Source organism: Schistocerca serialis, chromosome 8 (assembly GCF_023864345.2).
Source record: "Schistocerca serialis cubense isolate TAMUIC-IGC-003099 chromosome 8, iqSchSeri2.2, whole genome shotgun sequence".
Classification (NCBI taxonomy): Eukaryota; Metazoa; Arthropoda; class Insecta; order Orthoptera; family Acrididae; genus Schistocerca; species Schistocerca serialis.
The window spans coordinates 335,038,029-335,062,014 of NC_064645.1; the positions used below are offsets into that span (position 1 = coordinate 335,038,029).

The 23,986-nt window shown below is 43.0% G+C and overlaps 1 protein-coding gene across 1 annotated transcript in view; it reads left to right on the top strand.

Annotated features, from left to right (window-relative positions):
• LOC126416332 (ATP-binding cassette sub-family G member 4-like) overlaps positions 1-23,986 on the top strand; it is a 456,004-nt gene that overhangs the window by 68,825 nt on the left and 363,193 nt on the right. The window contains exon 2 of the mRNA XM_050083999.1: positions 17,715-17,880. Within this exon, the coding sequence (XP_049939956.1) occupies positions 17,735-17,880 (146 nt within the window). The 5' untranslated portion in view covers positions 17,715-17,734. The remainder of the gene's footprint in view (positions 1-17,714; positions 17,881-23,986) is intronic.

The following is a 23,986-nucleotide window of genomic DNA, read 5'->3' on the forward strand; positions in this document are numbered from 1 at the left end:
ATGTTTCACTTCCATACATGGCTACACTCCATACAAATACTTTCAGAAACGACTTCCTGACGCTTAAATCTATACTCGATGTTAACAAATTTCTCTTCTTCAGAAACGCTTTCCTTCCCATTGCCAGTCTACATTTTATATCCTCTCTACTTCAACCATCATCAGTTATTTTGCTCCCTAAATAGCAAAACTCCTTTACTACTTGAAGTGTCTCATTTCCTAATCTAATTCCCTCAGCATCACCTGATTTAATTCGACTACATTCCATTATCCTCGTTTTGCTTTTGTTGATGTTCATCTTATATCCTCCTTTCAAGACACTGTCCATTCCGTTCAACTGCTCTTCCAAGTCCTTTGCTGTCTCTGACAGAATTACAATGTCATCGGCGAACCTCAAAGTTTTTACTTCTTCTCCATGAATTTTAATACCTACTCCGAATTTCTCTTTTGTTTCCTTTACTGCTTGCTCAATATACAGATTGAATAACATCGGGGAGAGGCTACAACCCTGTCTCACTCCTTTCCCAACCACTGCTTCCCTTTCATGCCCCTCGACTCTTATAACTGCCATCTGGTTTCTGTACAAATTGTAAATAGTCTTTCGCTCCCTGTATTTCACCCCTGCCACCTTCAGAATTTGAAAGAGAGTATTCCAGTTAACATTGTCAAAAGCTTTCTCTAAGTCTACAAATGCTAGAAACGTAGGTTTGCCTTTTCTTAATCTTTCTTCTAAGATAAGTCGTAAGGTTAGTATTGCCTCACGTGTTCCAACATTTCTACGGAATCCAAACTGATCTTCCCCGAGGTCCGCTTTTACCAGTTTTTCCATTCGTCTGTAAATAATTCGCGTTAGTATTTTGCAGCTGTGACTTATTAAACTGATGGTTCGGTAATTTTCACATCTGTCAACACCTGCTTTCTTTGGGATTGGAATTATTATATTCTTCTTGAAGTCTGAGGGTATTTCGGCTGTCTCATACATCTTCCTCACCAGATGGTAGATTTTTGTCATTTGTTTGTGTCTGTTTGTGTACAGAGCATATCTTGGCTCTGGAGGTAATCCTAGGACACCAGTGAATTTGTAGCAAAAATTTAGTATACGCATTTGTTGATTTCAAAAAAGCCTATGACTCAGTTGACTACGAATCACTCTTTCAAATATTGAAAGAGCATGGACTAGTTGAGAAAACACTTGCAAGCAAAAAACAGATACTGACAGAAGTAAAGTGTAAGGTTAAAGTTATAGAGAAAATCTCAGAACCTTTCGAAATCAAAACGGCTGTGTCCATAACTTTTAGACTGCGTCCCTCAGAAAGTGATTCAAGAATAGTGCAAACGAAAATCAATCCTCAAAATTAACCAACCAATCACTTTAGGCAGAGTTAAGTTATCTATAGACTGCCTAGCATTTACTGACAGTTTATCAGTCTTAACTCGAGACATTTCAACAGCCCAAAATCAGAATTAACCCAAAAGACACTGCAAAAAATGTTGGTCTCTAGCATCAAAATTCATACAGACGAAATATGGCAAAACTACATGAGTTCCGAAATTTAAAAATCTCAGTGAAATCATTCAGGAAATTGGAATCGAAATAAAAGTAATCGAAATTAGATGCCAAGAGAGGGAAACTGCGTACCGACGTACCCGTATTATCTACAATAAGAAATGTATGTCCAGGCACACAACACTGAGACATTAAAGTAACTACAATCATTTAACCTGACTGTCACTATGGACCGAAACACTAATTCTGAATAGGAAAACAGCCACTGAAAACAATGAGAAAAAAGGAACGTCAATTAGTAAGAAAACGTTCTAGATCCAAAACTTGAAGAGGTAAATTACCGACACAGGCAAACACGATGTGAAACGATATACAAATATCCATAGTGACATTAGAAAACGCAAGTTAAGATTCTACTGCCACATTAAAAAAATGAAGCCAGATGGACTTACGAAACGAATCATTGAGTTGTTTGACAACAGAGGAAAAGCCAAAGTGGATACAACTAAATGTATTAGCGAGGTCAACACTGAAATGTATTGGGCAGTAATTGCAAAATCTTCATGTCTAGAATTCGCAAATGGTAATTTGCTTATTCTAAATATAAAAATATATCTATAGACAAGGCGTTGTTACCAAAAATATCGAAAAATACCTGAGCGGTTTACTTTAGTTTTTTCAGGATACTCTAATGAACATTGGGAAACACACAGTCACACATTTTTTAAAGCTTCAGTACCACTAAGGATATATGTGAGTCATGTTTAAAACAGTGAGGTTTCTGACTGCCCAAGTATCCAAGGCTGTTACCAAACACAAAGATATCGGTGGAAAAATGGTTAACACGGGTGACTTTCCCTCTGAAGCAGATACCTTTAGTGGTGTTTAAACCTGATGAAGGTTTTTACAATAAACCAGTGGGTTGTATACTTCATTGATAATTTATTTATGGTTGCTGTTGAATCCAGGATTGTTACCAAGTAGAAAGACAACGGTAGAAAATTGCTTAACACAGATGACTTTCCCTCTGAAGCAGAGACCCCTAGTGGTACTGAAACCTAGTCAAGGTTTTTACAGTAAAATTACGCAACCGGTTGGATGTATACTTTATTTTTTGTGGTCAGTTTGAAATATGTCGAATGGCCGACTACGGTACACTGGGAAAATTCTGAGAATATGTGGTACAACTATGAAGGATCTAGTGCTACCCATTGTTGAGTATTGATCAAGTGTTTGGGATCACTATCTACTCGGATGAATTCAGAGACGTGCTACTAGATTTGTTACTGACCGGTTTGATGAACAGGAGAGTGAAATGCAAATGCCCCACGAACTGAGCTCTGAATCCTTGGAATTCTGTCACTTCACGAAACACATTTGCGACAAAATGCAAAACGATTCCACGGTCTCCAACGCTCATTACCTACCAAACTGAAGGAGACTGGGCCCATACAGAAATTTAGAGGCAGTTATGTTATCCTCGTTCCATTAATGAGTGGAACAGAAAAGCTGTTGTACAAGGGCACTTCGTCATGTACCGTGTAGTACATTGGTTTATGTAAGTTTAGAGCTTGTTAGTTAGTTCCATGTTCCAAGTATCGAGATGTTTTGGCGAAATAGTCCGTAAAGAGATTTTTTACAGTCTGTTTTTTTAAATAATAAATCGCCTAAGGAATGGGAGGAGTTGTCCAGAAGAAATCATTTTAGGTTACATTTAAAACCTGCTTTACTACCTGTCGCGCATTTTATGTCATAGGTCAAATGATCAAAAACTTTTGCTAGTGCCTACTGAACTCCTTCCTGAGGCACTGATAGTATCAGTAATAAGTAATAAAGCAGAGTTTTTCTCTCGTGTCTTACTAGGTATGGACATGACTGTTCTTCTAGAATTGTGATAGATCATTATGATGATTTTCATTAGGGTGTTGCAGGGTAGATTGTGGTGAGAAATAATTGTTAAGAAACGAATCGATACATTGCACCGTTTCCTAATTCATTAACACTGAAATTAGCCAACTAGGCCGTTGCGCGCGCAAATTCAAGTGGCCCGCCATATAAAGGTAGTGCCAGTTGTTCTCATAGTGTAGGTGATAGGACGCGATACTGCTCAGTCCTTAGCCCGGTTTCGACCCTTACTACCGTCCCATGTCGAATTTTTGTATCGCTTTCTCGTTCGGTTTTAGGAAACAGAACGAAGATCCCGTTTGGCGCAAGGTATCGAATTTTTGTTCTTGGTAATTATAAGGTAGTGCCAGTTGTTCTCATAGTGTAGGTGATAGGACGCGATACTGCTCAGTCCTTAGCCCGGTTTCGACCCTTACTACCGTCCCATGTCGAATTTTTGTATCGCTTTCTCGTTCGGTTTTAGGAAACAGAACGAAGATCCCGTTTGGCGCAAGGTATCGAATTTTTGTTCTTGGTAATTATAAGGTAGTGCCAGTTGTTCTCATAGTGTAGGTGATAGGACGCGATACTGCTCAGTCCTTAGCCCGGTTTCGACCCTTACTACCGTCCCATGTCGAATTTTTGTATCGCTTTCTCGTTCGGTTTTAGGAAACAGAACGAAGATCCCGTTTGGCGCAAGGTATCGAATTTTTGTTCTTGGTAATTATTTCTTAGCACAGCCTAACCTGTAACACCCTTGCAATCTTTCTAGACTGTTTTCGACTATTTTGCATATGATACAAACTAGTTGTCTGTAAATTCATCAGTTCTAAACAATTCAAGTTTTTCCTTAGAGACTAACATGATCTGCACAGTTAGTTATTTTGGTTATTAGTGTTCTAAATAGGTCCGTTATACTGTTCGCGGTATCTACGGAAAGACTAGTTTCCGGTTTGCAGAACTATCCGTCGTACTCCATGGAAAGGAGTTATGGATCGCTGCATCGAAGTTCCCGAATGGCTGGTATGTCTGGTGGTGCGGCGTTGCGATCGAAGAGGGGAGGAAGTATATTTGGCAGCCTTCCAGGCAAATTATTGGGCTAAGCGAAGAGGACGAGAGATATGCCAGTTGTAACCTCTGCCCGAAGCCGCTTCATCGCATTAACTTTTGAGCACTGTGAATATTTTATCATTCTCACTGCTACCGAGTTCCCGAACGTTGTTGCGGACCATGGTAACGCTATGTGCGCTGCGTTAGTACTTTTTCTCGGATTTTAACAGTAGCATCGCCAGAAACAGTAACAGAAGCAGAATTGCTCTTTGTTGCTTTTGCGTTCCGACATTTTCATTTTTTCTCCGGGTCATTCATTATCTGAAAGTAACATTTGTTTGTTTTAGGCCGGGTCTTCCAATATAGCGGGTGCCGCAGTGAAACGGGCGATTGGCAACTCTGGGAACAGCACATTACTTTACGAATCAGGAAAAAGATTGGTGTCATCTGCGCAACAAACCTTTGCCATTTAGTCTGATATCGATGTAAAGTCAAGAGGGCGTTGTGAGCCTGTGAACATCGCGCTGTTGCCGTGAGGACGTTTCACAAAAACAAGGATAGCTACGTGGCCGCGGAGCGTGTATTTCGTGCTCATTACAATGTGGTACATGCTATCGAAGTGTGGGTACAGACCTTTTAGAAAACAAGAGACACGGTGTAAAAATTGGTACAAGTACAAAACGCGAGTACACACTAGAGAATGTAGGAAGAGGAAGAAGTCATCAGCCAAAGTCCCAGGCGTTCTGCACGCAAACATGTGCTGCAACTTGACATATCGGATCGCCGTGTACGGCGAATATTGCACAAGGAAATGCGTTACCAGCCATGCAAAATTCAAATAGCGGAAAACCTGAATGATGCATTTGCTAGAAACTATTGGAACACGTCGACAACCCAGGGCTGTGCGACACTCTCATCATGAGCAAGGACGTCAGTTTTCATGTGCGAGGCTTTATTAACAAGCAAAACTATAGATACTTGTCACGTCCAATCCTGATGATTCATGAAACTCCACTTTACTATCAGAAAAAGCTAGAGTGGTGTGGCTTTTCATCGTTTGATATCATAGGACCTCATATTTTTAAGACGATGGCTGCAATGTGTTACCGAGAATACAGACCGTTATTTTCACATGTTGTACCATTTCCTAGTGCGACAGCTTAGTGATCTTCCTCTAACTGCAAACGCTTTCCTCCAATGGGATGGGGCCACATGCCATAACTCGCGGCATTCCACTAACGCGCTGTAGAACACCTTTCGTGCTTGTCTCATCTGCAATAACGGGAACGTTTCCTGGTCTGCAAGATCCCCTGACATTTCAGAGTGTGATTTCTTCCTTTATGGTCATTTCATATCTCAGCTTTTCCGGTGCGAAACACCACAGACCATCCAGGATCTGAACGATCAAAAGTTCTGACTTCCAGTGTCAGTCGTGCAAGATGTGATGTCTTACTTCCGTAAAAGACTTGAAACGTGTGTGCAGGAAAATGGCAGCCAGCCACGAAATGTAATTTTCAAGTGATGCTCATTTTAAATTGCAAGCATTGTAAATGTATATTGGGCTTCTATTATATCGCTATGAATAAATTTGTAGCCGGCCGCTGTGCTCGAACGGTTCTAGGCGCTTCAGTCCGGAACCACGTGGCTGCTCCGGTTGCAAGTTCGAATCCTGCCTCGGGCATGGATGTGTGTGATGTCCTTAGGTTAGTTAGGTTTGAGTAGTTCTCAGTCTAGGGGACTGATGACTGTCAACACGATATCGACCTTTTCCGCAATTGGTAAAGCGTCCATTTTAACACGGGTAATGTATCACGAAGCAAATACCGTCCGCACTGGCGGAATGTTACGTGATACCACGTACTTATACGTTTGTGACTATTACAGCGCAATCTATCATAAAGCGAAAAAAGTGGTCCAACTAAAACATTTATATTTGTTTACGTACTACACGAATATGTAATAAAAATGGGGGTTCCTATTTAAAAAAACGTAATTGATTCCGTTTGAACTATGGCAGCGCCATCTAGCGGGCCAACCATAGTGCCATCTGCTTTCCCCCTTCAAGCTAGACGAGTTTCGTCCTTTCTAGTTTTTTCGTTTCATGCTTATATCGTGAGATATTTGGCCCGGTCACTATCAATGGATCACACTGTAGACTGTAAACACACTGACGGAAAAAAATCGCAACACCAAGAAGGAAGTGTACGACATAAAAGAAAGTTGGTAGGCATGTTTCTACATCCGAAGATGATGTATATTCGGATTTCGCACTAGTCACATAAGAGTAGCCCCAGTAGGTCCACTATGAGAAAGCAAATCAGTTTTGCTTTAAACACACGCTGTAACCGTCGCGAGCGTTAGTTATCTTTGATATTTGAGGTGGTGAGTTGACGATATCAAAAATGCCTTTAAGGCGACAAAGACGCCGTTATCAGCATCTCACTGGATTTGAACGAGGCCGTGAGATAGGGCTACGAAAAGATGAATGTTTCTTCTGCACTATTGCGGAAAGACTCGGCAGGAATGTAGCCACTGTACTAGACTGTTGGCAACGGTGGTCACGAGAATGTACGGTGGCAAGATGACAGGGTGGCCACGTGGCATTACCGAGAGGGAAGATAATCGAGTTCGACGTACGGAGAAGACAACGAACTGTTGCAAATCGGTTACCTCAAAGACAGTTACGAGCCAGACGTCCTGTAGCGTGCATTCCACTGACCCCAAACCACCACCATTTGTGACATCAGTGGTGTCAAGCCAGAGGTCATTGGAGGGCAGGATGGAGATCTATTATCTTTTTCTGACTCTGGGACCGTGATGGCCATGTGTTGGTTAAAATGAGGTCAGTTGAGGGCCTGCAATCTGCGCTCTGGACACTGAACATACACCTGGAGTTATCGTCCGAGGTGCAGTTTCGTATGATAGCATGAGCGCTTTCGTGGTTATCCCAAGCACCATGACATCAAATTTTTACGTCAGTCTGATGATTCGACCTGTTATTCTGCCATTCACGAACAGCATTCCATTCCAGGTGGTGTTTACCAACAGGATAATGCTCACCCACTTACCGCTGTTGTAACCACTATGCTCTGCAGAGTGTTGACATGTTGGAACTGTCTCCAGTCGAGTGCATACAGGATATCATTCGACGACAACTCCAGCGACATCCGTAAATAGAATTAACCATCCCTGTATCGACCGATCAAATGGAACTCCATACCACAAACTGACATCCAGCACCTGTACAACACAGTGCATGCACGTTAGCATGCTTGCATTCAATATACTGGCCGTTACACCGGTTGCTAGTGTACCAGCAGTTCACATTTCCAATGGGCTTATCTTGCTCTTGCATTAACATGTGATCTTGGAATGTTACTTGGTCTACAACTTTGCTTCCGCCGCTTTTTCTAGAAGTTCGGGGCTTTATAGTGAAAAACTTACAAAAAAATTATCATTCATAGTATTGCCCATCGCTGCCCACTACATTCTCCCATCTTTCGGATAGCATACCAATCTCGTGGCGGAAGAACTGGGCGTCTTTTGTGGGGTTCCACGAATCGATCCAATTCTGCACTTGTTCATATGATCGGAAGTGCTGGTCAGCCAAACTGTATGCCACTGATCCTAAAAGGCGGTAGTCGGAGAGAGTAACGTATGGAGAATACGGCGGGAGGAATAGGACTTCTCCTTTCAACATTTCCACGTATATTTTGACGGGTTTTGCGGCATGTGGTCGAGCACTGACCTGCTGCAGACTTACCTTTACGTGTCTATCGCTGTATTGTGGCCGTTTGCGTTTCAGCGCTGGGCTCGAACGCTTTCGATAATGATGTCCTGTGACTGTCTTCGTCTGTTTCAGTAGCAAAGAAAACGTTCTGTCTCCCGCCGCCATGCCGTTCTTCGACAACAAAATCACTGTTCTTAAGGCGTTGGAAACATTCTCTGCGCGTTATTCCACTAATAGTTCCCTCGCCATTGGTCTTACCCAGCATGGTAAAGAATCACAGACGCAGATTTCTTCATGTTAAAGCAGAAAATTAAAACTTCCCGCAAATGGCGGGAAATGGGTACTTAAGTTGACGTATTTAATCAAGAATAACCTTTTGATGCAATCACAAATCAAGTAATATTTTTATGGCATAATGTTTGCAGATGCCTAAGCTTATTCAAGGAGAGCGTAAGGGAACAGATGGCAGGAATGGGGGAAAGAAATACAGTAGAAGAAGAATGGGTAGCTTTGAGGCATGAAATAGTGAAGGCAGCAGACGTTCAAGTAGGTAAAAAGACGAGGGCTAGTAGAAATCCTCGGGTTACAGAAGAAATATTGAATTTAATTGATGAAAGGAGAAAATATAAAAATGCAGTAAATGAAGCAGGCAAAAAGGAATACAAACGTCTCAAAAATGAGATCGACAGGAAGTGCAAAATGGCTAAGCAGGCATGGCTAGAGGGCAAATGTAAGGATGTAGAGGCTTACCTCACTAGGGGTAAGATAGATACCGCCTACAGGAAAATTAAAGAGACCTTTGAGAAAAGAGAACCACTTGTATGATTATCAAGAGTTCAGATGGAATCCCAGTTCTAAGCAACGAAGGGAAAGCAGGAAGGTGGAGGGAGTATATAGAGGGTCTATACAAGGGCTATGTACTTGAGGACAATATTATGGAAATAGAAGAGGATGTAGAGGAAGATGAAATGGGAGATATGATACTGCGTGAAGAGTTTGACAGAGCACTGAAAGACCTGAGTCGAAACAAGGCCCCAGTAGTAGACAACATTCCATTAGAACTACTGACGGCCTTGGGAGAGCCAGTCCTGACAAAACTCTACCATCTGGTGAGCAAGATGTATGAGACAGGTGAAATACCCTCAGACTTCAAGAAGAATATAATAATTCCAGTCCCAAAGAAAGCAGGTGTTGACAGATGTGATAATTACCGAACTATCAGTTTAATAAGTCACGGCTGCAAAATACTAACGCGAATTCTTTACAGACGAATGGGAAAACTAGTAGAAGCCGACCTAGGGGAAGGCAATACTGACCCTACGACTTATCTTAGAAGCTAGATTAAGGAAAGGAAAACCTACGTTTCTAGCATTTGTAGACATACAGAAAGCTTTTGACAATGTTGAGTGGAATACTCTCTTTCAAATTCTGGAGGTGGCAGGGGTAAAATATAGGGAGCGAAAGGCTATTTACAATTTGTATAGAAACCAAATGGCAGTTATAAGACTTGAGGGGCATGAAAGGGAAGCAGTGGTTGGGAAGGGAGTGAGACAGGGTTGTAGCCTCTCCCCGATTTTATTGAATCTGTATATTGAGCAAGCAGTGAAGGAAACAAATGAAAAATTCGGAGTAGGTATTAAAATCCATGGAGAAGAAATAAAAACTTTGAGGTTCGCCGATGACATTGTAATTCTGTCAGAGACAGCAAAGGACTTGGAAGAGCAGTTGAATGGAATGGATAGTGTCTTGAAAGGATATAACATGAACATCAACAAAAGCAAAACGAGGATAATGGAATGTAGTCGAATTAAGTCGGGTGATGCTGAGGGTATTAGATTAGGAAATGAGACACTTCAAGTAGTAAAGGAGTTTTGCTATTTGGGGAGCAAAATAACTGATGATGGTCGAAGTAGAGAGGATATAAAATGTAGACTGGCAATGGGAAGGAAAGCGTTTCTGAAGAAGAGAAATTTGTTTACATCGAGTATAGATTTAAGTGTCAGGAAGACGTTTCTGAAAGTATTTGTATGGAGTGTAGCCATGTATGGAAGTGAAACATGGACGATAAATAGTTTAGACAAGAAGATAATAGAAGCTTTCGAAATGTGATGCTACAGAAGAATGCTGAAGATTAGATGAGTAGATCACATAACTAATGAGGAGGTGTTGAAGAGGATTGGGGAGAAGAGACGTTTGTGGCACAAATTGACTAGAAGAAGGGACCGGTTGGTAGGACATGTTCTGAGGCATCAAGGGATCACAAATTTAGCATTGGAGGGCAGCGTGGAGGGTAAAAATCGTAGAGGGGGACCAAGAGATGAATACACCAAGCAGATTCAGAAGGGTGTAGGTTGCAGTAGGTACTGGGAGATGAAGAAGCTTGCACAGGATAGAGTAGCATGGAGAGCTGAATCAAACCAGTCTCAGGACTGAAGACCACAACAACAACAACAACAAGCTTATTGTATTACACCTATGACCAGCCACCCGAACCCCACTTGCCGCTACTGCCGTCTATTGCAAAACGGCGGAAGCAAAGTTGTAGACCTAATAATTACGTAAATATGTTACCTGGAAAAATATATTCGTGGAATTTCATTATTCTACATTAATTATCTTTTGTTGTTACGAATTTTTTCCGTCATTGTATATCCCACTCACTTCTCCATACGTAAGTTTTATCAGGTAGATAAACGAATGGTGGAGTGACACACGGTGCGTGATGTCGTCTACGAGACATCGAAATCCCGGAAACGGTGTGCTCAGTGGGCGGCGGTTGAGGGCATAATGCCTACGCCAAGTGTAGTCACGGGCGCTGGGGATCTCGCTATCGCTAGTTGCTTGCCTTGGTCGCAACGGAAGCGCCTTGAGCGACTGCCGTAGTCTGTAAAAGGCGCTGAAGCGCTGTCACAGCACTTTGTGCTCCCAGCAGGCCGACGCTACGTAGTACTGCTATCCGAGCTGTGGTGTGGCAACGGCCGAGGGCGGGGCATTGTAACAACTGACGTGGCGCCGTCAGCACATTCCGTTGTTGCCTGCTGAGACAATGGAGGAGGCTAGATTTTTAACATCCTGTCCATGCCGAGCTTTTATCACACGCGGTAGATTGCGGGGATGTCTGATTATTTAAATACTTAGTGATTTGCAAATCGTCCATTGTGCAGTACCCTCTTTTAAGACCAACATGTTCATTTTCCCGATTAAATTCCAATGTTATTTTATATTATCTTACGGCCGTGCTTCGCAACTGACGTTAAAAAAGAGGCATTTGCATACTGTCGCTTTTAGGGTTACGGCCCTCAGTCGGTGAAAACTTAACCTTTATAGGATCACTTTGTCAATAAATTTACTTCTCCAAGAAGCGAAATATAAATGAGACGTATCGACTGAAGAAAAGCAATTATCTTTTAAATACATAAAGCAAGATCAGTAAACACGTATATTCTACCCCAGTAAATTCAGTGTTAGTTCGTACTCGTAAAAACAAGATTGCTGCGCTTAATTCTGTCACTGACGTAAACTTCCGAAAATACTTCTGCCACTGGCGTAAGAAACTAACAGCGCCATCTATTGGCCCTTTAGTGTATTATGGAACTAACAGCGCCATTTTTTGGTTCTTTGGACTACTATGCTATCACTAAGGTAAACATCCGCACTACTAAGCTGAAGAGACTCCAAAAACTTTAAATTACGATACCGTTTTTTTCGTATTCTAATTTTGATAAAATTAAGCCTATACGGTTGTCTAAGCAACGCTAAAGTTACCTGTGAAAACGCCATGAAAAGTCGTCAAGTAGTTTTGTAGATCAGCTTGTTCAAACACACAGACACAACGGTTTCAGTGAAAACTTTAAATCGCTATATCTTTATATCTTTTTTATTCGTAATCCGATTTTGATGAAATAAAGCTTATTTGTGGCCCCAAGCTATGCTCATGTTACATACCAAAATCCCATGCCGCACTGGTAGGGCTGTCAATACCGCAACACCGAACCCCTCCCCCCTCCACCCCCGGCCCTTTCCCCTACAAAACATAAAACTAACTTTCTGCAGGTTTTTTTCAGGCAAATTTAGAAAATTTCGTCATATTGTAAGGATAAAAGTTAAGCATTACCAGAAAATGGTAGGACTTTACTCCCTCTGAGGTTCATCGCTGCTCACATGAAAGACAGCATTCTAGCACAGTCAGCGAGTTCCATACAAGCCTAAGAAACGGAAAGCGCAGGCGGCTGCCTTCCATGACGAAGGTATTCGAAAATTGGTAAAACGCTACGAATGTCTAAGTCGCAGCGGCGACTAGGTAGAGAAGTAGCAGGAAGGTATAGTAACTGCTGCAAATAAAACTTTTTTTTTATTTTCACTGTGGTTTCAGTTTTGCGACTATGCAATGCACCAGAAGCGCTGCTGTCCTACAGAACATACAACCGCTCGCAGGTGACACGACTGCATTATTCTCAGTTCCTCTGCTGCCGGCAAAGATATGTCAGACAGGCAGTCGTTGACAGCCTACGAGGTTCTGCATTAGGACCGCTGTTATCCTGGTGGCTCTGTTCTACCTTTACTGCCTCCAAGGGGCTGTTACTGCGCCAGATTATGGCCGTATAACGTAACGTTTCTTCCTCTGCTGTAAACGCTTGTCGCGGTCTTGAAACTTGTGGGCTCTTCGCACGTAACAGGAATTTATGTCCCAGATGTGCAAATACTACTTCAGGTAATAGTGAGCAAGTTCCACTCTTAACAGCGACATGTTAAGGGCAGCAATGCATAAAATCATACGAAGGTATGAGTGCAATATCTGACCTGTAATCGTGAATACACATAATTAACTCTGATTCTGTCTAAATCAAATACTTTTCAGTGAGGCAAGGCGGATGCTCTGATGGCGCCTTCAAAATGATCCATGTCGGTTCCCGAATGCGTCATTCCTCGTTTTAACTATAACTGCATTTCAAGCTTTCTCTTTTCATTGCTATGGAGATACTGGCCACATTGGGTACATAATATGGCACATATTATCTACGCGATCATTAATTGTTTGGCTTTCTCTAAATTCAAAAACGTAAATCTTGATGCAAATTTGAATATCTTACTGAACTCACAGTAATGTACTGCTTGTTGCGTGATGGTTTCGAATAATTTTCCCAAATACCTAAGTGATTTTCAGCCATATCTCAGATTTCGATACATCTGACATATTAAAATTTGTTTTCTTCAACTTCGTCTGTCATAGTTTCGGAATGTTCAGATTCATTACAAGAAGCCTAATTAAGTGAATAAATCTTCATCAAAGTTACACAGTGCAGTGGTCGAATTCTCTCTAAAACTTATTGTGAAAGTTCTTCGTAGAATCTGGTATGTCTTTTATCATTAATTTATGCTCCTTGTCTATATTTCCAACCATTTAGGTACCATTTTTAGCACTGTTGACGAAATAAACCATGCCAATGCTGTGATAGATGTCTTTGGGAATAGTACTCATTTTATCTTTGATATATTTGTTTATATTTATATCTCCGCATAATACTGTTTGATTTTTGGGAGTTCAGATTTTGTCTAGTTAATTTATTTACCTTCATTGGCACTTGGTGACCAGCACACGCACAGAAAGAAAAAAAGACTAGAAATGCGAATTTCTGTCAGTTCAGTACTTGATATTCGAAGTGTTTACCACACTCACTGCGGCAAGCTCATATCTGACTTCAACTTAGGTGAGTGGAAGACTATCCGCCATTTAATGAATTCAAGCAATGATAGATTATTCTTTCGTAGGAGAATAGTACTACAGATTTTATTTATTTTTCTTTGCACTTACGTTACGCTATATATGGAATTGTGATGTTTAAATACCGGTGCTCACCTTTAAAGTCTTCTATTCGATGTAGATACTATCTTTATAGGATTTCATATGTTTCTTGGTCCATTTTACAGTGCCACACTGATGCAAGGAACAGACAAAAAGACACTCTGTGACACAATGACTATCCACATGTCGGGGCATGTAGTTCCGTGCCCACGGAAAGCTCACAGCCAAAACAAGGGACACCAAGTAACTGATAATTCATCAGTATAATTCCATATTTTTTTACTCTTTCCTTGTGACCAACCCACGGGTGAATTCGTTAGAGAATTGTTAATTTTATTTTGAGCTTTCTTACACTTCAGGGGCAAATTATCCTCATAATAGAAATTCCAAGAGAAAGGAGAGCCGAGCGAAGAAGCCGCGTGGTCTCAGGCGCATTGCCACTTGCCACGGTTCATACGCCTTCCCCCCCCCCCTCCCCCCGTAGGAGGTTCGAGTCCTCCCTCGGGAAATGGTGTGTGTATTGTCCTTAGTATAAGTTAGTTTAATTTAAATTAAGTAGTTTAAGTCTAGGGATCGATGACCTCAGCAGTTTGGTCCCATAGGAACTTACCACAATTTCCTAGAAAGGAGACCGTAATAAACAGATTCCTGAAGTACTGCGGAATTGAAAACCGGAATCGGAATTCGGCTGCGATTATTTTGAGAAAAGCTGATAACCTGCTTAAAATGGTGGCAAGCGGTAAAAATACGCAAAGTTCAAATGGCTTCTTCTCTCTCGTCATTGAGGCGTTGGGACATAGAGACGGCTGTTATTCGACGTTTGGAACTGAGGCAGAACAGGAAGTGAGAGATGTGGTCAGTTACCATTGTCAAAGCAGGCAGTCCTTAGATTCTGTTACTCCCCATAGTTGGCAACGGCTCTGTTTTTTGGAGTCGGGAGCTCACTAGAGAGCAGTTGTCTCTGATACGGAAAATTCAGCCACCTCACCCTGTCTTGGTTTGGTTCCCTGTGGACCGACGAATTCCGCCAGGCGACACCAACGTAAATGAGCATTGTTCTTGGCACTTGCCGCCTTGCAGCTAGTCACAGTTTGCCTGTCCATCACTTGAGCAGAACGTCATAATGTCGCTCTTGTACAGACGTCACCGTTTTTACTTGGCGTGCGCGAGTACATCACGCCTCATCCGAACACCGGCAGAACCAGCCATGTGGTAGGCAATCACCGCAACCACGGATTTATTTATGCAATCTCTTCCATACATAGTACTAGTGCTGGTTTGGCTTAAACAACTATGTACCTTTTTCGTATGTTGATACTATTAAGCTACAGTTAACGTCTCCAGTAATATACCTTACGTTTCTCTGCATTGACACATCGTCAGTGAAGACTGCTCGTGGTTGATGAACTGAACAAGTGGGTGCACCCTACGATGCTATAAATATCAAATACAGTTCAGTTGTGATTTCTCGTGAGCTCTCCCAGCACGAACACAAATTCCACGAATTCTACAGGACGATTACAGACAGTTTCCACTTTTTTGCTATCAGAATATCTCTCGTTGTTTATCGCTAATCACTAACCTGTTTTTAAACTCGAGTTGTGAGCCATATACACCTCCCACATCCTTCTCGTTAATCAGGGACCCTGTGCAAATAGGTACAAAGATTTTACTTCCCTCACCTTCGACTGATGTGAGCAGGAAGTTATAATATTTCCAGCTGTGTGGAAAGTAAGGCAGCCGAGAGATAGTACACGATGAGGCTGCTAGATGGGCGCCGCGCAAGAGACTCTTGCCTCCTGCTGCAGCCTGCTGTGTGGAGTGCGGAACTGCCTTTTATTTCTGTTTTCCGTATGCTGCCGAACCTGGTTTTGAAAAGACACTGGTACTCGTCAGTTGATGATACTGGCAGTATGATTTTCTTCAGCCCATGCTCCTTTATGTCAGGAAACATTGCGACAGACATAAAAGAGGCATGAAAGCTAGATTCTTTTACTTCTGAACGAGCAGATCGATGAAGCTGAGAAGGACTCGTGAGAATTTTCCTTAGCACCATCGTCTTGACCCATTTCTTAACATTGTCTATCCGTATTCAGAGTTCACCTCCCTGGGCTGCATCATCGGTGATGACTGGTCTTTCTTCAAAACCAGCAACGTGTCTTCTGAGTACTCCTCAAGCAGAATCATTTACTACTTTGCGAAACTGAACAGATGTAAAAACACTATCCTAGGTTTATTAATTTGTAACTATTATGTACGAAACTGAATAAAGTACACTAGGTGGTCTTGCTGAAAGTTAACTTTCATAGCGACATTTTTAATGTTATTCAAACACTAGCACCAACTTACCTTTCTTAGAAGGACAACTAATAATTCGAAAACGTGTAGCTACTTTGTCAAAGTAGCTGATAATTGCTCCAAAAAGTGCACACTGCCTAGACTGATTCTGTAGAGTTCTTTGACTGTGTGTTCATGTTGGGAGAGTTCACGAGAAAGGGAGAGATCACGAGAAACCACAGTTGAACTATGTTTCATATTTATAGCATTGCATGGGTGCAATCAGTACTTCCTTTTCTTGTTCAGTTTTTTGAGCTTTAAATAATGGTAAGCCACAATAACGTTCTCTTGAGCATAGCTTATGATTACAGAAGAAAATGAAATAGAAACGCCATTCGTGATATCTTGCTGCTTGTCATATGGTGAGTCGCATTGTGTATCGTGTTGCATATCGTATTACCCCCGTGAGAACATGAGTTGCGTTGCGCGATCTTTATTACAACATGTTGTATCGCATTGTCTCAGTGTGAACTGCGCCTTACTTTTAAATCCCCCACGAAGCACGCCAAGCTCTTGGCTGGGGTGTGGTTGATAACAGTGGAAGGCTGATACACTTGGATGACGTGCACAGCATGCACATGCACGTTCCAGGCTCAGCTCTTGTTAGGCAGGCAGGTTGTGAGTGAATGAGTAATCTACCATGTGCTGTGTTGCACATGGTGTGAGACAGCACAATATGGACAACCTATGTAGCATGTATGTCAGTGTGCCAGGGATAGCTGTTGTTAAGCGGGCAGGCTGTGACTGATGTGCAGCCCGTTTCCAGATGGTGTGAGGTGGCACAGCTTGGACCTGTTCAGCGTCTACTTTTCTATGTACATGTGGCAGGTGTAACTGTTGTTGAGCATGTGTGCTGTGAGTGAGTGAGTCATGTGCAGTGTGCTATGTTCCAGATGGTGTGAGGCGGCACAGCTTGGATATGTTCGGCGTGTACTTTTATATCTGCATGTGGCAGGTGTAACTGTTGTTGAGCATGTGTGCTGTGAGTGAGTGAGTCATGTGCAGTGTGCTATGTTCCAGATGGTGTGAGGCGGCACAGCTTGGACCTGTTCAGCGTGTACTTTTTAATCTGCGTGTGGCAGGTGTAACTGTTGTTGAGCAGGTGGGCTGTGAATGAGTGAGTCATGTGAAGTGTGCTATGTTCCAGATGGTGTGAGGCGGCACAGGTTGGACCTGTTCGGCGTGCACTTTTTTTATCTGCATGTGGCAGGCGTAACTTTTGTTGAGCAGGTGGGCTGTGAATGAGTGAGCCATGTGCAGTGTGCTATGTTCCAGATGGTGTGAGGCAGCACAGCTTGGACCTGTTCGGCGCGTACATTTTTTATCTGCATGTGGCAGGTGTAACTGTTGTCGAGCAGGTGGGCTGTGAATGAGTGAGCCATGTGCGGTGTGCCGTGTTCCAGATGGTGTGAGGCGGCACAGCATGGACGACCTGCGCAGCGTGCACGTGCACGTTCCGGGCTCTGGGGGGTTGCCGTGCGTGCACCAGGCCGCCGCGCCCCTCACGCCCGGCGCCCACTACGTGCGGTCGCCGCCAGAGAGCCTCAACAATGGCGCCGCCTTGTTCAGGTGAGTAACACGTGCCCAGCAGCTCGCTGCAGACACCAAACATCCTCCGCCTGGGGATGAAACGGTTGTTTCTAACTCAGCATTTTTGCTGTCAACAGTCTTTATATGAGAGAAAAAATATCATACTAAATTATATTCATACTCTTCCCAAAACCTGGGCGAAATATTAGTAGTAATAGTCTCTACTGCAGCTGCGATTCGCTGCCACAGCTGTGGCAAGTACTGTGTCTTCATCTTTCACATAACACCATAAAAATTACAAGGAGTTTAACTTTGGTGATCGTGGCAGCCATCAGCACCACACTTCATCATTGGTACCTGCATGGCCGACCATCATCTGGGCACACGTATGTTTACATATTTCTGTACAGCTAAGTGGAAGTGAAGAGCTGAACCATCTTGTTGCAACTGAGACAGAAACCACAGAGAAAACGTAACGTGGTAGCAAATGTCTGCAACCGTTTTCTGCGTGAAAAAGAAGAGGCTGTGAGTCTTATCCTTCGACATTGTGTAAAATACACTGATCTTTGGCGAATATCGACGTTCCACTGTGAAACGGGGGTTTTCTGTTTCCAAAACTAACATTGTGCCAGTTAACTTCAGTATAAGTGTGAAACGTTGCTTCATCAGTAAAGCTCTTTGATGTGTCGTTGTCAGTCGCCATTCCAGCCAATTTCTTGGTGCAGAGGTCAGAGCCCAGAGTATAACCTGGACCAAGTGCAGTCTGTACTGTTTCACCGCGAATTTTGGGAGCGGTTGTTTGTGAGATATGAGACTCATGACTTGCTTGACATGTTGATTTCTGAGGGCTTCACTGGGACGCTGTTCAATTGTGATCAACATTTAGTTTGCAAATACAGTTCATGTCTTCAGACTGTTTGTACGTGACGAAAAAGGGGGCTCTGCTGGATGCCTCCTGTTGAAAATGCGTGAGAAATTCCCGTTCAACAGCAGATAGCAATTCTCTTTTTTTCAAACTGAAGAATGACACCATATCATCTTGTGTTGAGGCGCAGTTGCCATTTTTTACACTCACACTTACTGGTGGCGACAGCCTGAAACAAAATAATTGTGCTCATTCGCAAAAAAAAGTCACCCAGAGATATTCTATTCACAGGTTAAGGTTTCGAAGCGAGTAAGTTGCACTGTTTAGTTTCTATGATTTTTTGAAGGTGTAAAGTCCTCTTGTCCTCACCCTGTATACGAGGAAAAGACCTTTCAGGTTGAAACTTCCTGGCAGATTAAAACTGTGTGCCGGACCGAGACTCGAACTCATTCTGGAAACATCCCCCAGGGTCTGGCTAAGCCATGTCTCCACAACATCCTTTCTTCCAGGAGTGTTAGTTCTTGCAAGGTTCGCAGGAGAGCTCCTGTGAACTTTGGAAAGTAGGAGACGAGGTACCGGCGGAAGTACAGCTGTGAGGACGGGGCGTGAGTCGTGCTTGGGTAGCTCTGATGGTAGAGCACTTGCCCGCGAAAGGTGAAGGTCCCGAGTTCGAGTCTCGGTCTGGCACACAGTTTTAATCTGCCAGGAAGTTTCATATCAGCGCGCACTCCGCTGCAGAGTGAAAATCTCATTCTGGAAACCTCTCAGGTTCTTTAAATATGCTGTTTCTTCTGCATATGCGTGAAATTTGTAACAATTCAGGCAGTTGGCAGAGCCGTAATGAACCACCAAAATGGCGTCTACGCCATTACGAGCAATGTGTTAACTGAATTCTTGATTGCGTGAAAAGAAACCGCCGTGAACATTCACAACCGTTTGTGTGCCGTGTATACTGAGAATACAGTTAATAGAAGTACGATTGGGCGGAGGGCAAAAGCGTCAATATGTGCAGAAACTGAGTTCCATGGTCGGTAACGTTCTGGTCGTTGTGTAACAGCCACTGCTCACTACATGGTGAAACACGCTCCCATTATTCCTGCTGACAGGCCCATCACAATTCGATGACTGGCTTTACAGCCATCGGTTAGAATTGTAAGTGTGTGTGCAATGATTGAGACTCTTGGATATTTAATGGTATGTTCAAGATGAGTTCCACGAATGCTCACAACAGACTATAAGATTCAGAGAAAATTCATTTCATCTGTATGAGTCTAAGGCCAAATGAGACACCGTCTTGCAACGGGCGGTTTCAGGTGACGAGACCTGGGTGCATCACTTTGAGCTGAAAACTGATAGTCACTGAAGCGTCACCACCTGCAACCAGCAAAAGAGAAGAAATGCGAGACAGCTCCCTCTCCAGAAAAAGTCAGGATTTTTTATGTGGGACACACTTTGAAAATGATGAGAGCGTAATTCTTGTCTAAACATTCTGCGTGGTGTCTCTTTGTTCTATATCGTGTCTCCCTACCACTTTCGCGCAACGACGCTCTGAGCGTGTTTTTTAGGGAATTGACTAGTTTGAACCTGGGACCCGTTGCTGGTAAGGAGACGTCAGACCACACATGACATGTAGAATTCAGAAGAGTTCAATGAGACTAGCGATGATATAACCAAATACTTAATGATTTCAGCGTCAGCTCCACTGCACTCCCTCTAAAAGAATCGTAATACTAACTAAATTTAGTGGAAGGGGTTCAAGGCTTTCCTATTTTTAGTTAGCTGGTAAAATAACGTCGAAAAAGCAGTTAAGTTTACCATTGGAAATTTTATTCTACTCACAAAACATTGTTTATAAATTGCACTATTGATAAAAGGAAATGTTTTAATACAGGATGGTAAAAAACCAACTGCGTTCAACAAAAATGTGAACGAATATTCCCTGAATGGGTTTCCAAGTTCTACAATGGATCGAAGGATGACCTATGCCATATCACATCTATAATCTAGGTTTAAATTAAGTTTCACAAAAGAGAAAACTATCAAAATGGTCTACAGTGACCCTCAATTATCTTTAATTACTTATCTAACTTGTCGTAAATTACAGTGGCTGATGTGGCTTCTCAATAACTATATAACAGAAAAATCATTGCGTTTCAGATTTTTACTTCAAGTGGCAAATGTGAACACCATGAGCTTTAATTGACGATCGACACTAGTATTACGCAAAAAGGAGGTGTAACAGATGAGACTTCTGCAGTTCTGAGTGAAGCTTTATGCGCTGTTATGCGGCATCGCGTGCGTTCATTACCTTGTCGGTGTTCGTCAGGGGGCGACGGGCAGCACAGCTCCACTCACCTCGCCGTCTCCGAAGCAACTCCCTCTAACTTCTCCTTACTACAATTTACCGAAGTTGGTTTAAAAAAAACTATCTGGCTGTGTTTTCATCTGACCAATCAGGGTCTCAATGTTAACCTTAAGCTCCGCCTACAAAAATTCTGTCTATCCAATGAGAAACGTTATACTTTTCGTGGTGGGGCAATGTTTTTAAAGTTTGCAACGTAACAGAGAAGCGAAAAAGTCTCACGCTAAAACTTGCAGCTGGTCTGGTCCTTTTAGCGTTATGGTAAGATCTATACTGTTCTTCTGGAGGGCTCTATCTTTTAACATGGGCTGGGGGGGGGGGGGGGGTGGTCCTAACGTAACTGAGACGCGAAAAAAGTCTCACACTAAAAACTTGCGGGTGGTGTGGTCGTAGCGGTTAGCTGGCGACGTGGGTGTCCGTCCCTTATCGTAGGGCCTTCTCGCTTAACACGGTTCTGCTCTCGACTTCTGTTCTCGTTTCTCCCCTCGGAACTGTGTCTGTCTCACGGTGGGAAGGTATGACACGTTACTCGTATTACTTTGGTTAATTTAACGTCACGATTTATTCGGAGCTATGTGACATACTACTGGATTTGCTTATCATGTCAGGGTTTTCATGGAAGGTGTTGGATTTGCCTGACACCTTGCACTTGCAGCGAAAATATGACTACGAGCAAATAACAATACCAACAGGCAATACACGCAATTACACAATGCTGTCGTAAGCCGATATGATGTGATGGAGTCTATGTAGAAAAACATTATGTGTAAAAGAAATGTACAAAATTCCAACTCTTAAGGATAAATATAGTTGGAAAAAATTGTGGGGCATCACAACCCTTGTATTTTCCACTGACAAGCAAAAACATTATGACCAATATCAATTGGGCTGAATGCTTCTTAGTGGAATTACGGGCACGTGAGACTCTAAGGAATGTATGTATATAAGCGGAGCAGAAGCGAAAGTAGAATCACTATAGCGTCAATTTTGACCGCACGGAAACGGGGAAGCTTGTCAGCTGTTGGCATGCAACAGTCGTGAACGTCTATGGAAAGTAGTTGGAGGGTAAAATGTTGGACAAGCACACATCATGCAAAAAACATACAGATCACAGGCTTGTCCAGTTTGGAAATCAGGATGGGCGGTGACCTACGGCAGACCTGGTGTAGGCACAAGTGTTGCGAATCCCACCGTTCAGTGCGCATTTTTGAAGTTGAGACACAACACCAGACGACGACTACCAGTTCTCATGTTAACCCAAAACATTGTCAATCACGATTGCACTGGGCACGGCATCATCGAGAACTGACTGTGGATAAATGGAAACTTATATATGCAGATTGAAGCGACGAATGATAATATGCACCAAGGTTGGGATTCGAACCCGGGTGCTCACTAGAGAGATACACTAACCACCAAGCCACTCTGGCGCAGTGGCTTTGACAACTGCACGGACTACACTAGCACGCCTCCGTCAATCCAAAGTGCCATTCACGTCTCAGCCCACCTGATATTCCACCTAAACTCGAACACCATTGCAGAGGCTCACCAGCTGTGTTAGAATGGCAACTCAGAATCGAACGAAATGAGTCATCCTGCTTGAACCTCAGGTGCAAGTGCTTTAATCAAATGAAACGATGTGGTTCCAAAGACATTTTCAAGTGTCTAACATCTGTGATGTATATATACAAACTGAAGTGACGAATGAAAATTTGTATCAAGGCTGGGATTCGAACCAGTTACTAGGCAGACACACTAACCACTACACCACCCATGCCTGGGTGTCAGGCAGGATACCCTGTTTCATTCGACACTTAGTTGGTATTGCAGTACAGTTGCAGAGCCTCTGCAATGCTGTTCGTGTTTAGGTGGAACAGTAAGTAGGATGCGACGTAGATGGTAAATTGGATTGAGGAGGAAGGCGTGCTAGTGTAATCTGAGCAGTTGTGCTAAACGACTGCGCGAGTGTGGCATAGTGGTCAGTGGCTCTGAGCACTATGGGACTTAACATCTGTGGTCATCAGTCCCCTAGAACGTAGAACTACTTAAACCTAACTAACCTAAGTACATTACACACATCCATGCCCGAAGCAGGATTCGAACCTGCGACCGTAGCGGTCGCGCTGCTCCAGACTGTAGCGCCTAGAACCGCACGGCCACACCGGCCGGCGGTGGTCAGTGCATCTGTCTAGTGAGCAGGAGAGCTGGGTTCGAATCTTTCGTTGCTTCAGTCTGCATATGGACATTATAGATGCTTGAGACTTGGAAAGGTCTCTGGAACCATACAGTTTCGCTTAAAATGGAAACGTGTCGCCCGGTCAGATGAATCATGTTTCTCATTACCTGAGGTATATGGCGTCATCGAGGCTGCTCGAATCTTACAACCGCACCACGGATGCAGGCTGATGGGTTCAGTATTATGCTATGGGGGACGTTCAACTTGGGTCCCATGGAGTGTGTGGTAATAAGACAACATGGTAGCTGTGGACTACGACAAGCGTTCCTTCATGTTTGACGTCTCTCCCTGAGGCGATGGCATCTTCCAGCAGGATAACTAATCGTCCCACAAGGCCATAGCCGTGGCACAGTGATCTGAGCAATATGATTTTCCAATGTCGTTGAATCCTTAGCCACAAGGAGACCTGGGTTCGAATCCTAGGGGAAACGTAGTGATTTATCTGACGTCCAAGGGGGCATGATCATTGGCTTTAGGGCCAAATGTGGAAGCAGTTCCGGAACGGCCAAGTCTGTAAACTGTTCGTGTGGCTCCTGTGGTTAAAGTATACCGTTCATGACAGAATAGCGCTATATAATAAAAAAAAAATTAAAAAAAATTGCTTCAAATGGCTCTGAGCACTAGAACTTAGAACTACTTAAACCTAACTAACCTAAGGACATCACACACATCCACGCCCGAG